The 22,880-nt window shown below is 36.0% G+C and overlaps 2 protein-coding genes across 3 annotated transcripts in view; one reads left to right on the forward strand and one right to left on the reverse strand.

Annotated features, from left to right (window-relative positions):
- Window positions 1-22,880, reverse strand: part of WDHD1 (WD repeat and HMG-box DNA binding protein 1) — a 151,753-nt gene that overhangs the window by 46,671 nt on the left and 82,202 nt on the right. The window contains exons 1-2 of one of the 2 annotated variants that reach the window (XM_004010661.6): window positions 3,815-3,904; window positions 3,492-3,584 (exon numbers count right to left, since the gene is read on the reverse strand). In XM_004010661.6, coding sequence (XP_004010710.1) covers window positions 3,492-3,568 — 77 coding nt within the window. In that variant the 5' untranslated portion in view covers window positions 3,569-3,584; window positions 3,815-3,904. Of the gene's footprint in view, window positions 1-3,491; window positions 3,585-3,814; window positions 3,905-22,880 lie in introns of those variants that run through there. The other variant, XM_042252549.2, reaches the window with a different exon arrangement.
- SOCS4 (suppressor of cytokine signaling 4) lies at window positions 3,941-22,585 on the forward strand. Its single transcript, XM_004010662.5, has 2 exons — window positions 3,941-4,270; window positions 16,387-22,585. The coding sequence occupies exon 2, from the start codon at window positions 16,479-16,481 to the stop codon at window positions 17,799-17,801; it is 1,323 nt and encodes a 440-aa protein (XP_004010711.1). The 5' UTR covers window positions 3,941-4,270; window positions 16,387-16,478; the 3' UTR covers window positions 17,802-22,585.

The raw sequence follows: 22,880 nt of genomic DNA on the forward strand, positions 1-22,880 counted from the left end.
TTTCTGCCATGATCTTGTTTGCGGTGTAACAAGTGCCATGAATCGAGTTCTCACCTCAACATGTAGATAAATCTGCAAGACAACCACTGATACCCATCTCTCCCTTACCAACCCTTTCTTGATATAACATAACACCTCTTTTCAAAGACAACAGGTGTTAACTGATAAAAAAATTTTTAATGTTTTGACACAAATTTTTTTACAAAAACATTGTCTTGAAATAGTTTTTGAATAGTAGTATGTTACAGATCTATTAAAAAGAATAATTTGCCAATCATTAAATAATTTAAAAAACTGTACTTTATTTTGAAACCCTTCTCTCCATTCTCAAAGGTGTCCTAGGTTAGATAATAAATGAAGAAATCCACTGTAAGTTTTTAAGCAAAGGACTAATTCTATCACACCTTTATCCTCTCTCCCACAGCAATGCTCTTTCCCTAATCTAACCACCCTTTCCTAACCCTTCCAGTGGGCCTCATGAGATTCATGGTCAGGCACCAGCAAAATCAGCTTTTTTCTGAACATTCCTCTGAAAACACTGCTTCCTCTTCAGCCTTCTTAAGTGGTGGCTGACTTCTTTTCTATATCCCTCTGGGACCCCACGTTATTACCCTGGCCATTCTATCACCACACCCTACTCTCTCAGGAAAAAAAAAAAAAAAAAGGCCTGAAACTGTCATCAGACCAGCTACAAATTCTTCAAGAGAAATCCCTTGTTCCCTAACAATTTTTAGCAGAAGGCTCCTTGTTATTCTCTAACACTATTCCTATTGCAATTCTGTATTTTCAATATCCATGTAGATGAAACCTTCTGATACTTGATCTTGTACCTCTATCCCATCTCAGACTCAAATTTTGTCTTTATCAACACTGCAATTGGTTCATAATCTGCTTCAAGCATCTTAATCACTTATTGTTCCACCTTATACCCTTAACATCCTAACTCCAACTATTTTTAAATTCTATTACAATTCTATCTACAATCTACTGAAAGTACCTTTTCACTGTTTCTCATTCCCTCAAATTCTCACATACCTCCTAATCTGGTTTAGATCCATACTGTCACTAAAATGAATTCTTTATGTTATACTCAAATAAATCCTTTGGGTTTCACTTTGTCTACCAAAAAAAAAAACCAAAAACCCAACAACAACCCTGGTTAAACATCCAACTCACTGCCTATTAATAAGTTTGCACTTACAGAACTAAACAGAATTGGAGAAAACACAGAACCAGATTATTTCATCCCAATCTAAATTCATAACTATTAATTTGAATTAGGCCTTTAGTGCTGCCCTGTAATCCAATTACATTTCCCTAGTTCATTCAACTTACCCTCTCTTCTAACCACCTATCTCATATCTACTCCTCTTCCTTCAAACCTCTACCTCCTGTCCATTCTCAACTAATGACTTTATTTCCTATTTCACTCAGAAAACAGAAACAGTCTATAGAAATTATCCACGTTTTCCACATTCATTCTAGGTGCTCCTTTCCTCTGTTTATAAAACTGACCGTGCTCCTATCTCTGGCCAATCCCTCCTGCTTTTTACTCTACCATAGTGCCTCTCATCCACTCAAAGACATCACCATGGCCATTCTCCTTCTTTTTATTCTAATATTGGCTTAACCCTCTTTTGGTTCCTCTCCACTGAAACATATGCTATAATCTTTCTCACCTTAAAAGATTACCTTTCCTGACTTCACATTCCTATTCCACTACTCTCATTCTTTCAGTGTCATCCTCATAAACTCCAATCATTTTCTATTCTCCTAAATCCATTGTAACAAAGCTTTTATTCTTACCGCTCCATTAAAAAAGAAAACAAATAAAAATACCCTCAACTTGACCCACCAGCAGAATTTGCCAGTGTATTTCCTCCTCCTTAAAATATTTATTTGGCTTACTGATACCATTCTTGTCTCTTGATTTTCTACTTTTCTTACAATCCCTTCTTATCCTCTTTGGCTACACCTCCTTCTCCTACTTGGTATCCTAATATTCTGGAGTGCCCAGGGCTCAGACCTACAATCTCTTAAAAAAATTAAACATTCACTCCCTCCCTAGATGATTTCATCCAAGTTCACAGCACTAAATATCCCTCCCTTCTGAAACTAGGCCAACTTCCCCCTCCTATATGCTTATCACTATAAATATCACTTAATAACTCTAACTGTAATTCTAAATGTATTTTTTGTAATTAATTTGTATTCTGTTTCTGTCAATCTACAAAGACTTTAAGGTCAATGAGGGAAAAGACTGTGCTTTGTTTGCACTATTGTATCTCTAGCACCCAGTGGAGTAGACATGCAATATTTTCTCAGTGAATCAATAAATACAGAAGTGACAGCAGAAGCCACACAACTGGACAGTACTGAATAGGAATTCAGAAAGCTAAAAGGGAAGCTGGGAGAGATATTCACACAGTGAGATATGGGGAAATCACTGTGGCTTATACATGATTTAACGTAAACTCTATGCTACTTATATCAACCTGTCTTATGGCTTGTCAAACATACACTGTACAACTGCTTTAACTGATTAAGAAAAGAATATGTTGAAAAGTTAAAATGGACTAATTGTAACTCAGGCATTCAAATTAGAGCTGGGTGGGCATTGTGGATATGGTTTCAAATACATTCCTGAACTGCTGAGAATTTGAATTTTCTGAACTGTATGAGATTCAAGGATACCACTAGCTGTTCTCAAAACAGTATCTGCTAGCAGCTGCCAACTGCAACCTTATAACCATACAATCATACTGGACTCCAGCTAATCCTTAACAAGCACCCTTACTTCTTGCCCACACCAATCATAATTCTGACAAACTACTCATGCAATTTTGCAATCTGGGCTGTTGTAAGTCTCCCTCATTTTGTAGTTCAACAGAACACAATTCAAGTACTTCTTTAATCTGTATCTCCTGGACTATAGTCTTTTAGTTTGGCTCAAGTAAAACTCTTTCCTATTCCGAGTGTAGACTGTTAATATAGATTATACCCCTCCAAGGGACTAGAATAATCCTGACAAAATATCACAAACTAGGAATCAAGCAGAGGAAATAAGCTGGGGGCGGGGGGTGGGGGGGGGAACATATCAAAAAGTTTTGAACAGTTTTAAAAAGCAAAGAGCATCACAAAAGGCCCTCCAAAAAGTTTGAATTAACCACTAAATTTGACAATCAGGCAGCTAGCATTCTGGCAAAATAACTAATAATGTGAGATGCATAAAGGGGAATGTGGGGCAAAGCTCGTATCTTTCCAATTCCTCTGGAAGTAAGATTTCACACTCCTTAGCTTTCTTGATATACTAAAACTACCATGCTGGGCTGAATGAAACAGTAAATCTATGGACAACACATGTGCCATTTTGGATTTCAACCTTATTTCTATCTGGATGAGCCACTTTACGCAGCACTAGTTACATGACATAGAATAATAACTAATATTCACACCTGAAACCTCTTTTTTTGGTTCTCAAAGTACCTTACCTCCCAGAATCATCAAAACAGACATCTGTGTGTCCCTCTGTGTGGCCATATCTCATGGGCTTCTGTGTGGCAGGCATTTTTTCCTTTACTTATCTGAAAATGTTTGATAAAAGTTAGTATTATTTTAAAGGACAGGAAAGCCGGGGGCTGATCGTAAAGAAGGGAGGTCATTCTTCTGCGGGACACGCCCTCGGCAGCCCCTTTACCCCCACCCGAGGGGCGCAAACACGATATAGCGAAGGGTCCGTCCGACATAGGCAGGAAGAGAACACGCTTCTCTTCGATGGGCGGCAAGGACGAGGCCATTGAGAACGGCGACTCACCTACAGGACCGAACCTCCACAGCCGAGGAAAGGCAAGCGGGAGCGAGCGCCGGCGCCGGACGCTTCCCGCGCTCGGCGTGGTCCCACACTGCGCCTGCGCGGGTCCGCCCACTCCCAGCGCGGTCCAGACCCGGGACGCCGGGCGGTGGCGTCAGCGGCGCGCACGCTGCTCGGGGAAAAGCCGGTTGCTGGGGGAGTGAGGAAGAAAGGGAGGGAGCCGAACACGGAAGTGGTGGCCGCGCCGGCGGAGCAGGTGGAGGCGGTGAGTGCGACGTCTGCGATGAGAACCCGGCACCGCAGGATGGGGGCCTGCAGACAGACAGTCGCCTCGTAGGACTTACATGAGGTGCCGGAGTGGCTGGGCCTCCCTTGTCCACCTCAGCGAATACCCAGAGTGATGGCGGTGGTGATGGCGGCAGTTCCAAGGATAGCCCCTGGTAAACTGCGTTCCGAGAGGTGAGTGGGGGAAGGGTAGTTTCTGCTTGGCCTTGCCCTCGCGGGGTCTGCCTCTACTTTCCTGGCGCTCCTCACTGGCAGCCATATCCGGGTCCCTGAACGGGTCCAGCCCCTCCTTGGGACCGGGCTAGAGAATGAAATGTCTGGGCTTGTTCTTTAAAGAAAAGGAAGACGAGACCCTTTTCAAGCCTTTAATCTTGGCATCCTTGACGCCTTCATCTTGCCATTTCTATAGCGGTAAAGGAGAAAAGACCTAATCTCAGTTCACGATTCCTGGAGGTGCGGCTTGTACATTAATGCTTGTTCTATAGGACATTGTATATGTATCCCTTGAAGTAATTCGTGTTTCCCTATTCAGACTCCACCTAAAGTTCAATGAAGTGCATATCTAATTTTATATCTATAAAAGAAGAGCTAAAGTGTATTGTTGAATACTTCATTGGATCCTTGCAATCTTTGCTAAGGTCTTGGCCATTAAATTTATGCTTTGGTTGGATCTTTACGTTCTCCATGTTGGGAGACCGATCTCTCATGAAAACCTTCACAACTGATATTTTTTTGTGGTACCCACCTTCTAGTCTCAGTCGGAATTTGATTATGACATAAGTGAAACGTTTTTCCTTTGTAGAGTTTTCCCCATGGTTTTTCAGTCTAGTTTCGTTGGGGAAAGTTGCAAACACATTTAGACAAACCGTGGTATTGTTCTTACCGTGTTGGCATTGTGTAAGGTGTTGCTTTAAGTACTAAGGCTCCAAATGAAGAGTGATTGGCTGAAAAGAACTTGGGATTTGTGGGGAAATAACCAACCTATTGTTTTTACACAAGAGCAAAAGATTCCTGAGGTGATTCTTTCCGAGTGACTTAATTTTTGTCCGGAGATGTTTCATTGTTTAGATAGACCGATTTCTAGTTCTGTTTTTTTTTTTTTAATCCAAGTAAATATCATTGCATAGACTATGGGGTTCGAGACGAAGTCCGATAATATATCAATATATCATCATGAGATTTCGGTGTAGGACTTTTCAGAGCCCAGCATAAGAAGAATCTGCAAATTTGGAACAAGATTTGTAGGTATCAAATGCTCTAACTATAAAATCTGTAACACCATGTGACTTTAAAACTATGAATGGTGTTCGCGCTTCTCTCCTTTAACTCTGCCTTAGCAATCAAGCCATTTGATTCATAGGTTAAAAAAAATGTATATATGTTTTGTTTTTTTACAGATTTAACATGTATGGAATAAGCTTGGGCCTTAAAGCTGAACAAACCTAGATTTTAATTTTGACTCTCACAGTTACTCGTTGTGTGACCTTGAATATGCTTCTCTACTTTTTCTGAACGTGAGATTCCTCATCTCTAAAATGAAGATGACACCTATTTCCATAGAACTGTTATAGTACATAGAAGATACTCATGAATGTATAAAAGTAATTGTCTTGTGTTATTAATGGGGTACTTTGGGTGGGCATTTAATGGTTCATTCAAAATGGAGTTGTTTGAATCACTATTCAGTAAAATTTTTTGAACATTAAAAGGTGTATTCTTGCTTTTGCCAGTGTGTTTTCACATTTCCATTTTTCAGTCAAATTTTAAAAACAAAAATTTTAATGTCTTCAATTAATTCATGATGTTGTTGAGGGAAACAAACATTCAGATAACACATACAAGACAATAGTGTGGTAATGAAATGTGTATAACTTGAATCTTAGTAAAAAAATTGCCTGGTTAGTTAAGATAATATAGATTTTTAAAAAGAAACCAGTGTTGCAGTCTGCCACTTATGTGGCTGTCAGAGTTTTCCAAATGAATTTATCATAGCAGTGCATGTCTCACAGGAGTGGATAGCTAAATGAACTCACTGAAAATGATGCCAAGGTCGCAGCTTCAACTGCAGTGAAGGTTAGTTAGCTTTGCTCTGTGGTGACCATTCATACTACCCTTAGGCTCACAAATATTGTTGTTCTCAAGGACAATAGGGTAAGAAAACATGAGTATATTACCATTCTACTGTGGCAGTATGACCTATATAATAATAATATCACATAATCTTAGTTTATCCAGGAGGCATATCAATATTGCCTTATGGGAGGAATGTTTAAACTCCTTTTTAATAAAATATGTATTTGATATAAAAATTATTAATCTTATGAAAGATAAGGTTAGAAGAAGAGAGTAATAACAAAACTGAGAACAGAGTAAAAAAAATATTGAAGACAGTTTAGAAATCTGAAGATTTTTATATCTCTGGAAGTGTCAAACTTACCAGCCTATTTAATTTATTTTGGGGGTAAATAATACTTGCATACATAAAAATTTTTAAGGTATTAAAGGGAATACAGTGAAAGACCTTCTCTCAACCTACCCAATTCCGCTGGCTAAGGACAGCTAGTATTTGACTCCTGTGTTGTTACAATGACGGTGGATCCTTACCACAACAAAATAGATATAATCATTGTTTTATCAATAAAAAAAATCAAGGCTCAGTAAGGTGATGAGTTGTCAAAAGTCACACACCTAACCATGTGTCAGAACTAGAAATAGATCTTTTACTTCTGATCCAAGTAGTCTGCCAGACTGCCTCTCCAAGTCATAACTGTTGCCATAAAACTTAGAATTTAGTTTTATCAGAATATGAAGGCAATTTTAAGTCTAGAATAACATTATACTAGTTTGTATGTAAAACTTGTTACCTAGGCTTAAATGTAAGCATATATAATTAACATAAAGCCATGAAAAGAAGAATCTATGATCAGTAAAAAAAAAAAACACTTTGCCTACTGTTTCTGTTGAAATTGATTTATTTATACCCATAATATTTTTCAAGAATTTGAAACTTAAAAACTTTTTTTAAAAGAGCATATTTAATATCAGGAGTAATAAAAAGAGCTTTATGATATTTCAGAAATGATGAAGCATCTTCAGCCTCAGATTTTTGAGATATGTTTTTGTGTGGATTTTCTAGCCTTTTATGTAGCCTGTGTTTCCTTTCATTCTTTTTCCTTATTGCCACTTTCCTAGCTCTTTTTTGAAATTAGCTTATTTTACATGGAAGGTTCTGAGAAAACATAACATATTGCAGAATGTAATACATATTCTCATTAAGCTCAATGTATGCTATTTTCATACATTTTAACCCTGACAGTAAAAACATGAGGCAGCTAGCATTATCCAGATTTAATAATGTGAACACTGAAGCTGAATGAGATTTTAAAAATCAGGAGAGACAGCTAGTAAGCGACAAAGTCTGAATTTTAGATCATGCTTGATGATCAGCTTGATGAACAGCAACTCATGCTGCTTCATCTGCACCATGCTTCATTTTTTAATATGATATAGTCAAAAACTAGATTGTTAATTTTTTAGGGACCTTTAAAACTTAAAAACTTTCTCTTTAGACCAAATTATACTCATAGGAAGAAAGACTGCAAGGAAATTGGCCAAAATGTCTAAATTGATTACTTCTAGGTAATTGAATTACCATCTTTTCCCCTCCTTTTTGAACCTGCCTGAATGTTTCCTGTATTATAATATGCATATATTATTTTTATAATTAAAAAACTATAAATTGAAAGGACAAAATACATCTGTACAATCCAGTTTATTCTCTGAGAGTCACAATCAGGTATCTTAAGCTTCTGGTTTCTAAAATCCTGTTACGGTTTTTGTGCTTTTAGAAGTTTGTAGTGCCAGCCGTTAGTTTTCTGTTCCCTCTTCACTCTAGATTAACCCTCTTCAGTGACTGGTCCTAGACATTTCTCTTTAGCTTGCATACCCATGATGTACATTCATTTTAATGTTAGCCCAAGTTAATGTTTCTCCCACAGTTTATTCCACAAAAAGTGTTTACTTTGAGTTAAATATAGGAAACTGTGGCCTAATCAGGTTTCTTAACCTTTTGCTATCTTTCAGTGGGGAAGTGATTTCCAAACTTGTTTGATAATGAAACTTCCAATTCTGTAGGACACGTATTAATACCTTCTAGCACTAGTGTACACAGAAGTTCAGATTGGGGAACACTGGTATAAGCAAAATGTAGGAAATTAAGAACGTTTAGAGAAAGGAAGAAAGGGTATGCTGCTGCTAAGTCGCTTCAGTCATGTCCGACTCTGTGCCAACCCATAGATGGCAGCCCACCAGGCTCTGCCGTCTCTGGGATTCTCCAGGCAAGAGCGCTGGAGTGGGTTGCCATTTCCTTCTCCAATGCATGAAAGTGAAAAAAGAAAGTGAAGTCGCTCAGTTGTGTCCGACTCTTAGCGACCCCATGGACCGCAGCCTATCAGGCTCCTCTGTCCATGGGATTTTCCAGGCAAGAGTACTGGAGTGGGTTGCCATTGCCTTCTCCAAGAAAGGGTATAGTGGTGCCAATCAGTGTGTGTGTTTACTTCCCTGGTGGCTCAGAGGGTAAAGCGTCTGCCTGTAGTGTGGGAGACCCGGGTTCAATCCCTGTGTCAGGAAGATCCCCTGGAGAAGGAAATGGCAACCCACTCCAGTACTCTTGCCTGCAAAATTCCATGGACAGAGGATCCTGGTAGGATATAGTCCATGGGGTTGCAAAGAGTCGGACATGACTGAGCGACTTCACTTTCACTTTTCTCTTTTTCCAAATCAGTTGAGTCCCCTGAGCCATGGCTTGTTAGCATTGAAAAGGAGGTACTTTAAAATATTTACTGGAAAATTGCTTTTGTAATGAGAAAAAAGTACTTTATAGTTCAGAGATGTTTCTCACTTAAACATTTGAAAAAAAATTTTCATGTTTTTTGATTAACATTCTGAGGAATTTATCTGTCGTGTACTATCCAGTATATTCCATTTGTGGACTCTTAAGTGTTTCCTTAGAATACAACTCAAATATTAGCCTATGATCAAATATCATGGACTATGATCAGAAAGCAATCAAGGAGTTTTGGGACACGTAATAGCAGGTAAACTTTGGAATAATAGATTTAATAAGGAAAATACTACCAGAATAATACTTTAGCTGTGAATTCTTTATATAGTATAGTAAATTATTCTTTATAAGGTCAAATTTAATACTTAGATGAATTCTGGTCCTAAGTAGCTGTCAGCATTGTGGACATAGTAATTCAACGACTAATCAATATATATAATAATCCTCTGTTATCTAACATCATAGAGAATACAAATGAAGTTTCTAGATAAATGAAGTTTAACCCTTTGTTGACTAACTTTTACAACAGTTTTCAATGGAAATTTGAATTTTTCAAATTAATCTTTCCAGCCTTATTCAAGAGAACTAACTAAATGTCATTTAAATCTGTTGTTAGTCTAGGATGGTCACTTTGGGTATTCAGTCTTTTATCACTATCTGTGCAGTTGATTGTAGAACCTGGGATCAAATGGCTACTGAATCTGGGAACTTGATTTCTTGAAAAAGGCTTTTATATCAACTTACTTTAGACACTTGCCACTTCCTCATTAAGAAATAATAATTTTAAAAATGTCACTGTGTAGTCCCCAAGGTATTGTAACTTAGATGCCTTCATAAAAAATTAATTGTTGAATCAAGAGTCAAAGCAGTCTTCTCCCAAGTGGTTTTTTCACTCTTAAAAAAAGAAAAGCTTCTTTGCAGTTACTAACAAAGACTGTTGATGCGTCGACATTTTTCAAGATATCATCTTTGATTTCTATACTACATAAAAATGGTAGTAAAGCCACTGTTTTTTTTTTTTTTTATTTTGTAGCTCATCTTCTACTTCATTTTTACAAAGTTTATGTAAAGCTCCAACTATTAATTATGGGGTTGAGGGGACTCACTCAGATTCAGAACCTTACACTGTTTTTTAACATTCAAACTTTATGTGTATAGACAAACGTTTGGCAAGACACCGAAACGTTTTTTTAAACTCATTTTTAGTCTTTAAAAATAGATTTTTTTTCACTAAAAATTAATAGTTATTTTTATTGAGAGAAATGTAATTGAGTTTTTTAATTTTGTGAATTTTGGTTTAATGCAACTTTCAGAAGAGATTAGATATTCTGTCGTGTTTAAGTGTAAAGATGCAAGAGTTTATACAATACATTTTTATCATTATTGTAACAAAATCATGTAATAGTGAAGGAAATTCTGAATATTTTCTTTTTCTAAAAAGATCTCTCCATAGCCTTTTCTTCTAAAGCAGTTACTTTCTCAGTAGTAATTCTGATGTTACCTAAACCATGAATAGCCAGTGAAATATTTTGTTTTGCCTTTTTTCTTAATGTATCTGCCAAGTAACTTCTCAGAGCTGGCTTATTATCCCAATAAAGGTCATCAAACTAAGAACACTTGTCATTTTGAAAAAGAAAAATACATAACTTGTCTTATAATATTAGAAGCTAAACTGGGGAAAATTCTTAAAGAGATGGGAATACCAGGCCACTTGACCTACCTCCTGAGAAATCTGTTTGCAGGTCAAGAAGCAAGTTAGAACTGGACATGGAACCACAGACTGATTCAGAATTGGGAAAGGAGTATGTCAAGGCTGTGTATTATCACCCTGCTTATTTAACTTATATGCAGAGTATGTCATGCAAAATGCCAGGCTGGATGAAGCACAAGCCAAAATCAAGACTGCCGGGAGAAATATCAATAACCTCAGATACGCAGATGATACCACCCTTATGGCAGAAAGCAAAGAAGAACTAAAGAGCCTCTTGATGGAGGTGAAAGAGGAGAGTGCAAAAGCTGGCTTAAAACTCAGTATTCAAAAAAATAAGATCATGGCTCATCTCTTCATGGCAAATAGATGCAGAAAGAGTGCAAACAGAGACAGACTATTTTCTTGGGCTCCAAAATCACTGCAGATGATGACTGTAGCCATGAAACTAAAAGATGCTTGCTCCTTGGAAGAAAAGCTATGACAAACCTAGACAGAGTATTAAAAAGAAGAGCCATCACTCTGCCAACAAAGGTGCGTCTAGTCAAAGCTATGTTTTTTCCAGAAGTTATGTATGGTTGTTAGAGTTGGACCACAAAAAGGCTGAACGCTGATGAATTAATGCTTTTGAACTGTGGTGTTGGAGAAGACTCTTGAGAGTCTCTTATACTGCAAGGAGATCAAACCAGTCATTCCTAAAGGAAATCAGTCCTGAATATTCATTGGAAGAACTAATAATGCTGAAGCCACTACTTGGCCACCTGATGAAAAAAAAAGCCAACTCATTAGAAAAGACCTTGATGCTGGGAAAGATTGAAGGCAGGAGGAGAAGGGGACGAAAGAGGATAAGATGGTTGGATGGCATCACTGACTTAGTGGACATGAGTTTGAGCGAGCTCTGGGAGATGGTGAAGGACAGGGAAGGCTGGCATGCTGCTGTCCATGGGGTCACAAAGAGTTGGAAACAACTGAGTGATGGAACTCTGCCCTGAGATAACTAGCAAACATGGTGTTACAGAATTTCCATGGTCATGTCTATTCACAAAGTATTGTAAAGATTCTCTTACGTAAGATAATATAATCCACAAATGTATTCCAACAACATAGAAGCAGTTGTGATCCACTAAAAGTACACAAAGAAATGGAGAGGGTTGCCATCAAGTACTTAGCTTTTTGGAGCTCCCATTCCTCCCCCCAGAACAGCACCTCATCAGACAAGTACCCATCTCACAATGAGTAATGGGAACATTGCCAATCATATATTCAATATTAATAGAGTTTTCTAATTTTTAGACAAGTATAAGTAGAAGTTAAATTTTCTTCCTGCTTTGAAGACTACAACATTAAGTGACATTCTGGCCAATATATCGATATGGTAAGTAACTAAGCGTTAGTCGCTCAGTCGTGCCCAACTCTTTGCAACCCCATGGACTGCAGCCCACCAGGCTCCTGGGTCCATGAGATTTTTCTAGGCAAGGATACTGGAGTGGGTTGCCATTTCCTTCTGCAGGGGGGACCCAAGGACTGAACCCGGGTCCCCTGCACTGCAGGCAGATTCTTACCCACTGAGCTACCAGGGAAACCCATTGATATGGTATATTTTACCAAATATATCTTTTTCCATGACAGTTTATAAAAAGTGCAACTTCTGAAGCATGAACTGAGTCTTCTGTTAAAAGAATAGCTATGTAAGATTTATATAAGGCTATAGTGCTTAGATACCAAAAGATAACCAGTCAGAAGATTTTCTGTTCATTAACTCTTCAAGTACAGGTATGGAAAATTCATCTAGGACAGTGGTATTTTTCACTTTATTTTTTGGATACCTGTAGCATTAGTATATGTAAGAACAATTAACCTAAAATCCAGAGATACTTGATTGATTACTCTTATTATGTACAGGTTGGTAAGCCTTGCCAAAATAAATCTATTATGTTAGCATTTAAACTTGTTTTGAGTGAGGCTGGAAGTCAGTTCTCTGGTGGAAAACGTCAAATTGTTCTTAGCTTCATACTTCATAGTCTGTTGAGTTTTAGCTATGTCTAGCTTATTAATCCTTTTTTATTTTGAAATATTAGCTATCATCCTGAAAGTTATATGTGCTCATAAACTTTATAGTTAGCATTGGGCTAGAGACAGAGGTATTTCAGTGATTTCTTTACTTATGAACTATTTCTATAAAACTGTCTTGGGTGCTATAATAAAACAACATATGTAATGTCTGTTTCTTTTTTAAAAAAGAAATATGTTAACCTTTATTGTATACTTGCTCCATTTAGAATCTGAGCTACATATGTATTTTACATACCTTATTTCTTTTAATTCCTACCAGCCTAATGAAATATATAGCATCAGTGTCTCCATTTTACAGATGAAGAAACTGAGGTTTTAAGGTCATATGGCTAGTACAAAATCTATTTTATTTTTTATTACTTTCATGGTTACTTTTTTCCTCCAAGTTCTTTGTGTCTTAGTAACTTGTTTATTTTAAAGGCTTTCCTCAAAAGTCTAGTGACCTGTTATAAATGAAGCACAACAATGCTGTCTGAAAGTATAAGTAAGTAGGCATGGCTTATGGATGGATGAGCCTTACAGAATGCCTGGGTGGCCCTCCAGCTTTTTATTGGAGGATTTCCAATTACCAGAATCTGTAGATCTTTTCTCTTTGGTTATTCTGTTTCTCCAGTTTAGTACTGTCCAATCTCTTATTAGGGGGGTGTAAGTTTGACCACTGGAATTCTGGAAGCTGGATGGAAGAATGGAGCAGGAAACTTTCTGATTTTAGTCCCAGGCCTCCCATCTATCCTTATTATGCCTGGTATCCAAAGTCTTGAGCCTTTCTGGTTCAGTTTCTCCAAATAATAAAATCCTGTCTCCTCTAAGTATGAGAGTAAGAACCAGAGAGATCTAACTGCCCTAACACAAATCTTCAACCTGCTTCCGCATGTTTCTGACCTGTTCTCCATACACACTTTCTGTAGAATCTGGTGCCTCTGAGTGTCCTGGACTTTGCCTGCTCCGTTGTCTTCTCATCAGCATTGCCTCTGTGCCTGGTGTCACCAACCTCTCCACTGCTGAGTCAGTCATTGCTCCTCTGTTCGTTTTCTGTCCTTGTATTTTGTCACTCAGGTTATATATACGTGATAGTTTCATTGAAGATGAGATTTGTGTTTTTATTGCTTTGGGCTGACTTCTGAGAGAAAGGTGGAGCAAAAAGATTTTCACTTAGCCGTTTTTAAACTGCATCATTACTTCTTTTATAATTAGAAAAAAACCAAAGCTATTTTCTTTTTGAGGGGGAACCAGCTATTCATTAAGAAATTTAATATGGATAGCAGCAATTATAACTAAAGAAAGTATTGGAATCACTAGAAGAGTTTATAGGAGACTTGGTTGTTTTTGAAGAGTGATGGAAGCAGACCCTGGTAAAGATGGAAATGTCATCAAGAGCAGATGTGTGGAATTAGCTCTGATAACAAATAAAGGAAGATGAGCATGTTTATATGCAGTGGAGTAAAGTTGACCTTAAAATTAATAATCTGCTCCTTTGATATTTTTAAAGTAAATAAAAACACTAGATATTTTAAATCTTACATAATATACTTTTTACATTATCACATTGAATAAAAAAGTTGAGAGTATGTAGTATTAACAAAAAAATGCTTGAGGCTCCTATTTAATTTTTTTAATCTTGAAAAGTGTAAGTATAAGCTCTTAGTAATAAGAGACTCTTCTGATCAATGACTTCATATTCTTCATATTCTGTAGCTTCTGCCTGTTTATTTTTGTTCAGTGAAATTTAGTCAATGAACAACCAAAGTATATTGTTAAATATAATTTGGTATACTAAGTGATGATGTTTCTTTGAAATTTAGATTTTAAAATATTTTTTCTCTGTGAATTTTAAATGATTATGTACCAGTGAGCTCACTAAATCAAAATAATAAGTATAATCACCTGATGCTATTCTTTGTTTAGTAATCAGGTACTTTATATCGCAAGGGCTTCCCTGGTGACTCAGTGGTAAAGAATCTGCCAATGCAGGAGGTGTGGGTTCGATCCCTGGGTCATGAAGATCCCCTGATGAAGAAAATGGCAACCCACTCCAGTATTCTCGCCTAGAAAATAACCATGGCGGGCTTCAGTCCATGGGGTTGCAAAGAGTAAGACACAACTTAGCAACTAAACAACAGCAACTATATATGGCAAGCCTTTATCATTAGTTCATACCTTTAAGCCCATCCCAATCATATTTGTCACTGCAGATGCTTTTTTCAAACTCCACTGCTATGAAAGTGGATTCTGGTAGCTCTCAACATTTTCTTGACTGTTGGGATGGTTGAGAATATTGAGTACAACTGATTTTCTTAATCACAAAATTCAATATCCATTTATAAAATACTTGAGATTATAGAATCCCTCCCCCAAAACTTGGACTTAAATCTTATTCCATCTAAGAATAGCTAAGTAGTTTTTATCTATGACCGATCATTATTATTAATCTTAAAATTTTGTTTACATTATAAATTTTAGGGTATCTAGCCAATTTCATAGGAAAGGCATTGCCCTATAGAACTTTATCTGTTTGTTTTTTTGAAATTATCAGGAAGAATATATAAGTGTGTGTGTATGTGTAAAGTAACAAATTTTTATCCAGTTCCAAATTTTCCACACACTATGTAGACTAATAGTGAAATTGACCAAATATTTAAATGAGTTGACAAAAATTATGTTAGGAATTCTTGCATGATGTTTCTACTGTTCAGTGCTGATTATTTATTTAATAAATTCTTAACAGCTTTTATAACTTAAAATTATTCATATTTTCAATCAGAAAAGAAAACGAGAGAGAAGAAAGGTGGTTGTTGTTGTCTAGTCACTAAGTCAGTCATGTCTGACTCTTTTGATTCTGTGGGCTATAGCCCGCCAGCTTCCTCTGTCTGTGGGATTTCCCAGCAAGAATACTGAAGCAGGTTGCCATTTCCTTCTCCAGGGGATCCTCCTGACCCAGGGATCGAACCCACTGCAGACAGAACCCATTTCCTGCATTGCAGACAGATTCTTTACCACTGAGCCACTGAGGAAGCCTACAAGGAGGGTGAAAGTGAATGTCGCTTAGTTATGTCTGACTCTTTGCAATCCCATGGACTGTAGAGTCCATGGAATTCTCCAGGCCAAAGTACCAGAGTTGGATAGCCTTTCCCTTCCTCAAGGAATCTTCCCAACCCAGGGATTGAACCCAGAAGGAGGGTAGTGATCGTTAAATACCAGCTCATAGTTTTCTCATCTCTGACAAAGAATTCCCTGGTCTGCTGTGAAATTAAAAAATAAACCACAAATTATTCACATTTCAGACATATATTTTGGCTGACAGGATGCTTAGCTTTTTTGATTCACATTGACAACTAGCTGTGGGAAAGAAACTCAGATTGTTGACTCAATGGCACTATAGAATTATTAGTATATGGTAAAGTAGCTTATTTAAATGAGAACAAAATATCTTGGAACTGCCTCCCAACATTTCCAGTACTTTTTTGAAAAGTATATTAATTATCTATGGCAAAAACCACTACAATATTATAAAGTAATTAGCCTCCAATTAAAATAAATTAATTTTTTAAAAACCAAAAAAAAAGTGTATTAACTATCCCTTTTCATCTTGTATATAATTGGGACTTGATATATAAACTATGCAATGTTAATGACAGACACTTAATGATCTTTATTTTTTTTCCTTAGATACATCCAGAAAGTACCCAGAAGAAACATTCTACTGGAAAAACTGAAAAAGCATTATTTATAACACTGGAATTTGTGCACAATTTGTTAAAATGGCAGAAAATAGTGAAAGTAATAGTAAAAATGTAGATGTAAGGCCCAAAACTAGCCGGAGTCGAAGTGCTGACAGAAAGGATGGTTATGTGTGGAGTGGAAAGAAGTTATCTTGGTCAAAAAAGAGTGAAAGTTGTTCAGATGCTGAAACAGTGAGTGCTATAGAGAAAACTGAAGTTCCTTTAAGGAGCCAAGAAAGGAAGCACAGCTGTTCATCTATCGAGTTGGATTTAGATCATTCCTGTGGGCATAGATTTTTAGGCCGATCTCTTAAACAGAAACTGCAAGATGCTGTGGGGCAGTGTTTTCCAATAAAGAATTGTAGTAGTCGGCACTCTTCAGGGCTTCCATCTAAAAGAAAAATTCATATCAGTGAACTCATGTTAGATAAGTGTCCTTTCCCACCTCGATCAGATTTAGCCTTTAGGTGGCATTTTATTAAACGACACACTGCTCCTATAAGTCCCAAATCAGATGAATGGGTAAGCACAGACTTGTCTCAGAACGAATTGAGGGATGGTCAACTAAAACAACGAAGAAACATGGAAGAGGTCAACTGCTTCTCACATACCAGTGTTCAGCCCTGTGTCATAACCAGTAACAATTCTTCGGGTAGAGGTGGTCTTGGGACTGACTCTATAGTGAACCTGGCTTCAAATAACAGCATAGAAGATAGTGATATGGATTCAGATGATGAAATTATAACACTTTGCACAAGTTCCCGGAAAAGAAACAAACCCAAGTGGGAAATTGATGAAGAAATCCTGCAACTGGAAACACCTCCCAAGTACCATACTCAGATTGATTATGTCCACTGTCTTGTACCAGATCTCCTTCAGATCAATAATAATCCATGTTACTGGGGTGTTATGGATAAATATGCAGCTGAAGCTCTACTAGAAGGAAAACCAGAAGGCACCTTTTTACTGCGAGATTCAGCACAGGAAGACTATCTTTTCTCCGTGAGTTTTAGACGGTATAGTCGTTCTCTTCACGCGAGAATTGAACAGTGGAATCACAACTTTAGCTTTGATGCACATGATCCTTGTGTCTTCCATTCGCCTGACATTACTGGGCTCCTAGAGCATTATAAGGACCCGAGTGCCTGTATGTTCTTCGAACCACTTTTATCCACTCCTTTAATTCGGACTTTCCCCTTTTCCCTGCAGCATATATGCAGAACAGTTATTTGTAACTGTACAACTTACGATGGCATTGATGCGCTTCCAATTCCTTCTTCCATGAAATTATATCTGAAGGAATATCACTATAAATCAAAAGTTAGAGTACTCAGGATTGATGCACCAGAACAACAATGCTAGAAAAACGGTAGGAACAAGGGTGTGGTTATATATGTATTTTCATTTAATATTTTATTTTTCTTATTAAACCACTTTGAATTTTTCTACAAGGGCAGTTGAAGTCCAGAATAAACTTCTGCCCTAAATTTTACTTCCAGATCAGTTTATTTTTCTTAGGATACAGTAATTGTTGAACAATAATAATTGTTACACACTAGGGGTTAATGGATATTTTTGACCAGGTTTGGTTTTTGTTTTTACCATGTAGATTGTTTACTTAATTTTTTTCTTTTCTTAATTGTAACTTAACTATGATCCAGGGATATTTGAAGTTTGTAGGCATTGCAGACACATTTAAATAATCTGTATTTCATACTTTTCTTTAAAAATAATTGTTTCTTTTCCTACATATAACATACAAAACACTTTGTTAACCTATGTCATTGGCATTCCTATACATAAGATATAGTTTCCACATCATCCTTTCATTTGTTTTAAAAGCCTGCAGTAAAGCTGTGTGTGTGTGTTGTAATTTACTAATAGGGATGTTAAAAGTTAACAAAATGGCTTCAAATCAAACTTGATGTGTTTTCATTTTAAATATTAATTATAAAGCTGAATTACTAAATTTGATTAATCAGGTCAGGAAGAATCAAATGAGGACATGGTATCTTAGAGGTGAATTTATTCTTCTGTAATGTGGCATGGTCATTTATTATTCCTTGAGTAGATCTTTCTCTCAAACTTGGAAGAGTTACCATCTTCAGAACATAAGTATTGTTCCCTTCTCACTGGAAGCTTTAAAAATAATGATACTACTATTAGGAACTAGTAATTACTAAATAATAAAGCAACTGGGGTTTTTTCTGTATTGACTTGTGAACTGTTGCTTCTGCTTAGCTCTCTTAGAAACAGCCTGTTACTTTGGAGAGATGCCACAATTTATAAACAGCCACAAATTTCCATTGGTAACCAAAGAGACCTAAGTAGTTTTCCATTATTTTGAATTGAGCTTGAATAAAGATTCAAGAAGTAAACATGGAGCTTAGTATTCAGGGAACTTAATACTGGTTTTGATCTTCAGATTTCAGGTAACTATTCCTATTTTCAGAACTAACATATCTTTAGTATGGCTTCAGAAAAAGGAAAACATTTTGAGAGCTATACTGCTTATGCCATACTGAACAACACTGGGCAATGGGTATAATATTTTTAAGTTTAGCATCTCAAGAACAGAGAAGCATTTTGTAGAGAACATTATCCCAATATAATAAAATAAATGGAGTGATAGCCTATTTAACTTTTCTTTTTTAAAGAATCAATAATAAATTTCCTAGACAGTTATTTCTTCTGGTGAGTTGTCTACCCCTTTATACAAATTAGCATTTTTAATATAGTAAATTGATCTCTTGATGCTAGTTTATCTAGTAGGAAGCTGTTTCTACTTGGTTGAAAGAACTTTGACTCAAATTTCCCAGTTAGAATAGATGTTTCTTAAGTATTGCTTTTATGTCGAAGTAGCATTTCCCTTTCCTACAGTTTTGCTGTTAACATGAAAATGGCATTTAAAATTAATTGCTTTAAAATAAGTTTTTAGCAGTTATCACAAAATTGAACAAGAAAATCTCATACCATTATCTTCTGGCATCTTTTTTTCTCAAGTGATCTCAAGATTGTCTTGGTTCCAGTGAGGGTTAGCTACTAAAATAGCACCTCTCTCAGCAGTGATGAGGCTCAGGATAACATCAGTGTCAGGATAAATATCTCTTCTAAAGATGATATTTCCCTTTTACGAAAGTTGGACAGTCTCATACTACCTCATCTTTATTGTGGCGCTTTTGTAGATCACTGAGAAGCTTATCTTATTTACCAATATAATGCTTCCTAAACATCCATCTTTGGTGAAGAAAATTAACAGTATGGTTAGACTCTACCCATAATTATAGCTTTTTATCAGAATTTGATATTGAAACTTTCTGTTTCTATGAAACAATATTGTTTTAAATATTTTTCTTTTAAAGATAACTTTTTATCAATACAGAAAAACCTAAGGAATGATTAGCTAATGAATATTCTGTTAAAGGTAATTTTATAAAGAAAAAGAAAATATGCTGTCTTTTATAATGGTAAAAATTAGTATTTATATGAAGATCAAGATCTAAGTAGCCTTTCATATATTCAAACTGGTTGCTTGTGATATATTTTCTCTGGCTTTCTTATTTTTTCAACTTCAAGGTATTGATAGCTGTTAACATTTTCAAAATACTGCCATTTATATAGCCTTGAAGTAGATGATCTAATAAATGAGAGCAGGAAAGAGACTCGTTTACTCTGAAACAGTTTGTATTTTTTCCTTTGGTATTTGCTACAGTGAAAAGAAATCGGGAAAGTAGAAATGTAAGATTTGAGAAGGGAATCGATTACCATGAAGGAAAAAGAAGAGTAAGAATTCTTTAGAGCATGAAGGGATTGGAATTTAGAAAGGTTAAGTCTTTCTCAGTGACTTTTTGAGGACACATTTGAAAGAGCATTCAGCATTCAGAAATTAACTCATTAAAAATATACTTACTGGAATTATGTGTAAGTAAATGAGTATAAATTTTGAGAGGAACAATGTGGGGAGATATATAAATATAAATTTTGTAGCTAAGTTGGACACTGAACATTTGAAAAGTGTAAATTTCAGAGTCGGAGAAAGCATTCAGCATGGTGGAAATGTCGTGCTTACTGGTGAGAGAGGATGGGACTAAAAGAAACAAGATAAAATATTAAATTAAGAATCTAGGCATCACCTCAGGGGAGAGCCTTGACAGTGAAAGGGAACTACTTAATCGCTAATAGCTAGTCTGGACCAGACACTTAAATGCGCTTTGGGAATCATCCTGCACTAACCAGGAAATAAACTTGATATTTCTATTTCTCTCTGAAGCTTTCAAGAGTACCCCCAAGCCTGGCTCCCCTTTTTTTAAGCTACAGCATCTTGATTCATACTGTACTTCCCGAAACATGCTGAATGGATTTTTTTAGGTTACCTGAGCATTTTTGTATGAAGAATTATATCTGATCTTTCTATAACTGTGCCATTCACTTAAATAATTCATGGAATGGTTTAATTTAAAGGAAGACCTAATAGGAAGAAGATTAAAGGAAGCTTTTAGTCAGCCTGTGGCTAGATTTATTGATTTGGTGATCAGACTTATGTTCTTTCCTGAATTTCAGCTAATGGCAAACTGTGGTCAAAAAATGGCTTTCAGTTAAAGTTTTGACTTCTTATTGTAAATAATATAAAGAATGTCTAAGTAATTAGAAATCCTCTTTAAAAAGTAGAGCAAATGTGGCAAATAGGATTCATCATTATACAAATTCCATTTCTTTTTATAAGAAAAACAAACCATTATCATTTATTCATGAGCCAAAGCCATTAAGAAGATAAATCAAGTTATCAGCTTCCTGCCTCTCTGAAATTTGGATCATTTTATAGATCCATGTAATAGAGAGCTTCCTTCCTATGAAATGAAAATCTTGAGACCTAACTCTTAGACTCTTATTTTTCATTAAAAATCTTTTTTGTCACTTTTAGCTATAATCAAATAGATTATACATTGATTTTGGTAGAGGAAATTTCACAGGAAGTGGACTTAATTATATGACATTCCCTGAGGCAACACAAGGAAAACAATGTTTAAATGTAAAGTAGATTGTGTGTTAGGTAATTTAATGCCCAAATGAATAAAAGATTTTAAGTCAAGCAGATTATTGTTTCTACTTTGGAAAAAAGTGTTTACAATCTTCATTTTACATAAACAGTTTTACATTCGTTTTTACTTCTAAAGAATGGACAGAAAGCACAAGGGGTTTTTCTCTTTTAATGGTCTAGAAATAAGCAACACTACAAGAGTCTGTACTATTAACACAGGAAGATACTGGAGACAAAGGGGAAGTAACTATGGCTTCTAAATAAAAATGTAGACTAATGGATATAATCCAAGGAAAAGGAATTTAAGGCACATGACTCCTATTTCAAATAAAGACAGTCTTTACTTTTTAATTCTGAATACATTATTCAATTCTATATCTTTCTTTAATTTCCTAGCACATAAAATATAGATGATAATATATGTCACTTGACTTCCTGCGGGTTACTTCTTTAGTTAAGAGGTGACCCTTGGAGCATACTTAAAAATATTTCTGTATAGCTGTTAAGTACTAACGTGATGACAGGTTTTCAAAGTATCCCCTTAGAGAACCCTGCAGATTCCCATTCATTTCTTTTAGTCTGTAAAGGCCTTCTTGCCTTAATTTGACAATAAAGATAATGGTACAATTTAAATTTATGGTTTAGACTCTGCAATTAGATGAACAGTTGCAATTTCCTCTTATTCTTAAGATTTATGTAAAATTGATGTTTGCCCACGTTATTTTAAAAGTTGATTACATTTGCAGGAAGTAAAGATAATCACTTTTGCCATAGTTATCAAATATAAGCTTTCAGACTTAAGTATAAAACTCAAGGAGGTTTACTTAAAGTATGCTGACTTTGCTAGAATTTGATAAATTCTGTATAAATCAAGTATGAACTAGATATATACCTGAATATACAGAGTTTAAGTAGTAACTTCACAAAGCTGTTAGTATTCATCAATCAGCATTGTATGATCCATCCCTTACCTAAAAAGAAGTAGAGTGTTTCCTTTTTTATTTCTAATCCTGAAGTTGAATGTTTCCTCTTGGATGTGAGTTCAAATAAATTGATCTGAATACATTTTCATTTCTTATTAATTAAAACCTCATATATAAAATCCAAAGGCTTTGTAGTCTGTTTTCAAAACACTACTGTGTATATCCTTACCTGACATGTTCAACTTAGAGAAATTTTTAAATCTGTATTACACATTTTCCTTTCAGTTCTTTAGTGTGTCATTTTAGGTCTTCCAGAAACAGATGTCAAAATGTGATTAAATGTACAAGAGATGTATTGAAGGCCGATGGACACCTTTGAAGAATAAAGGGGAATGGGACTTCCCTGGTGGTCCAGTGGATATAACTGCTTCAGTTCAGTTCCGTTCAGCCACTCAGTCGTGTCCAACTCTGCTACCCCAT

The sequence above is a fragment of the Ovis aries genome, chromosome 7, assembly GCF_016772045.2.
Source record: "Ovis aries strain OAR_USU_Benz2616 breed Rambouillet chromosome 7, ARS-UI_Ramb_v3.0, whole genome shotgun sequence".
NCBI lineage: Eukaryota > Metazoa > Chordata > Mammalia > Artiodactyla > Bovidae > Ovis > Ovis aries.

Bases quoted from the DNA above. Each gene is read 5' to 3' on its own strand.
- SOCS4 (XM_004010662.5), top strand. From the start codon at position 16,479: ATGGCAGAAAATAGTGAAAGTAATAGTAAAAATGTAGATGTAAGGCCC.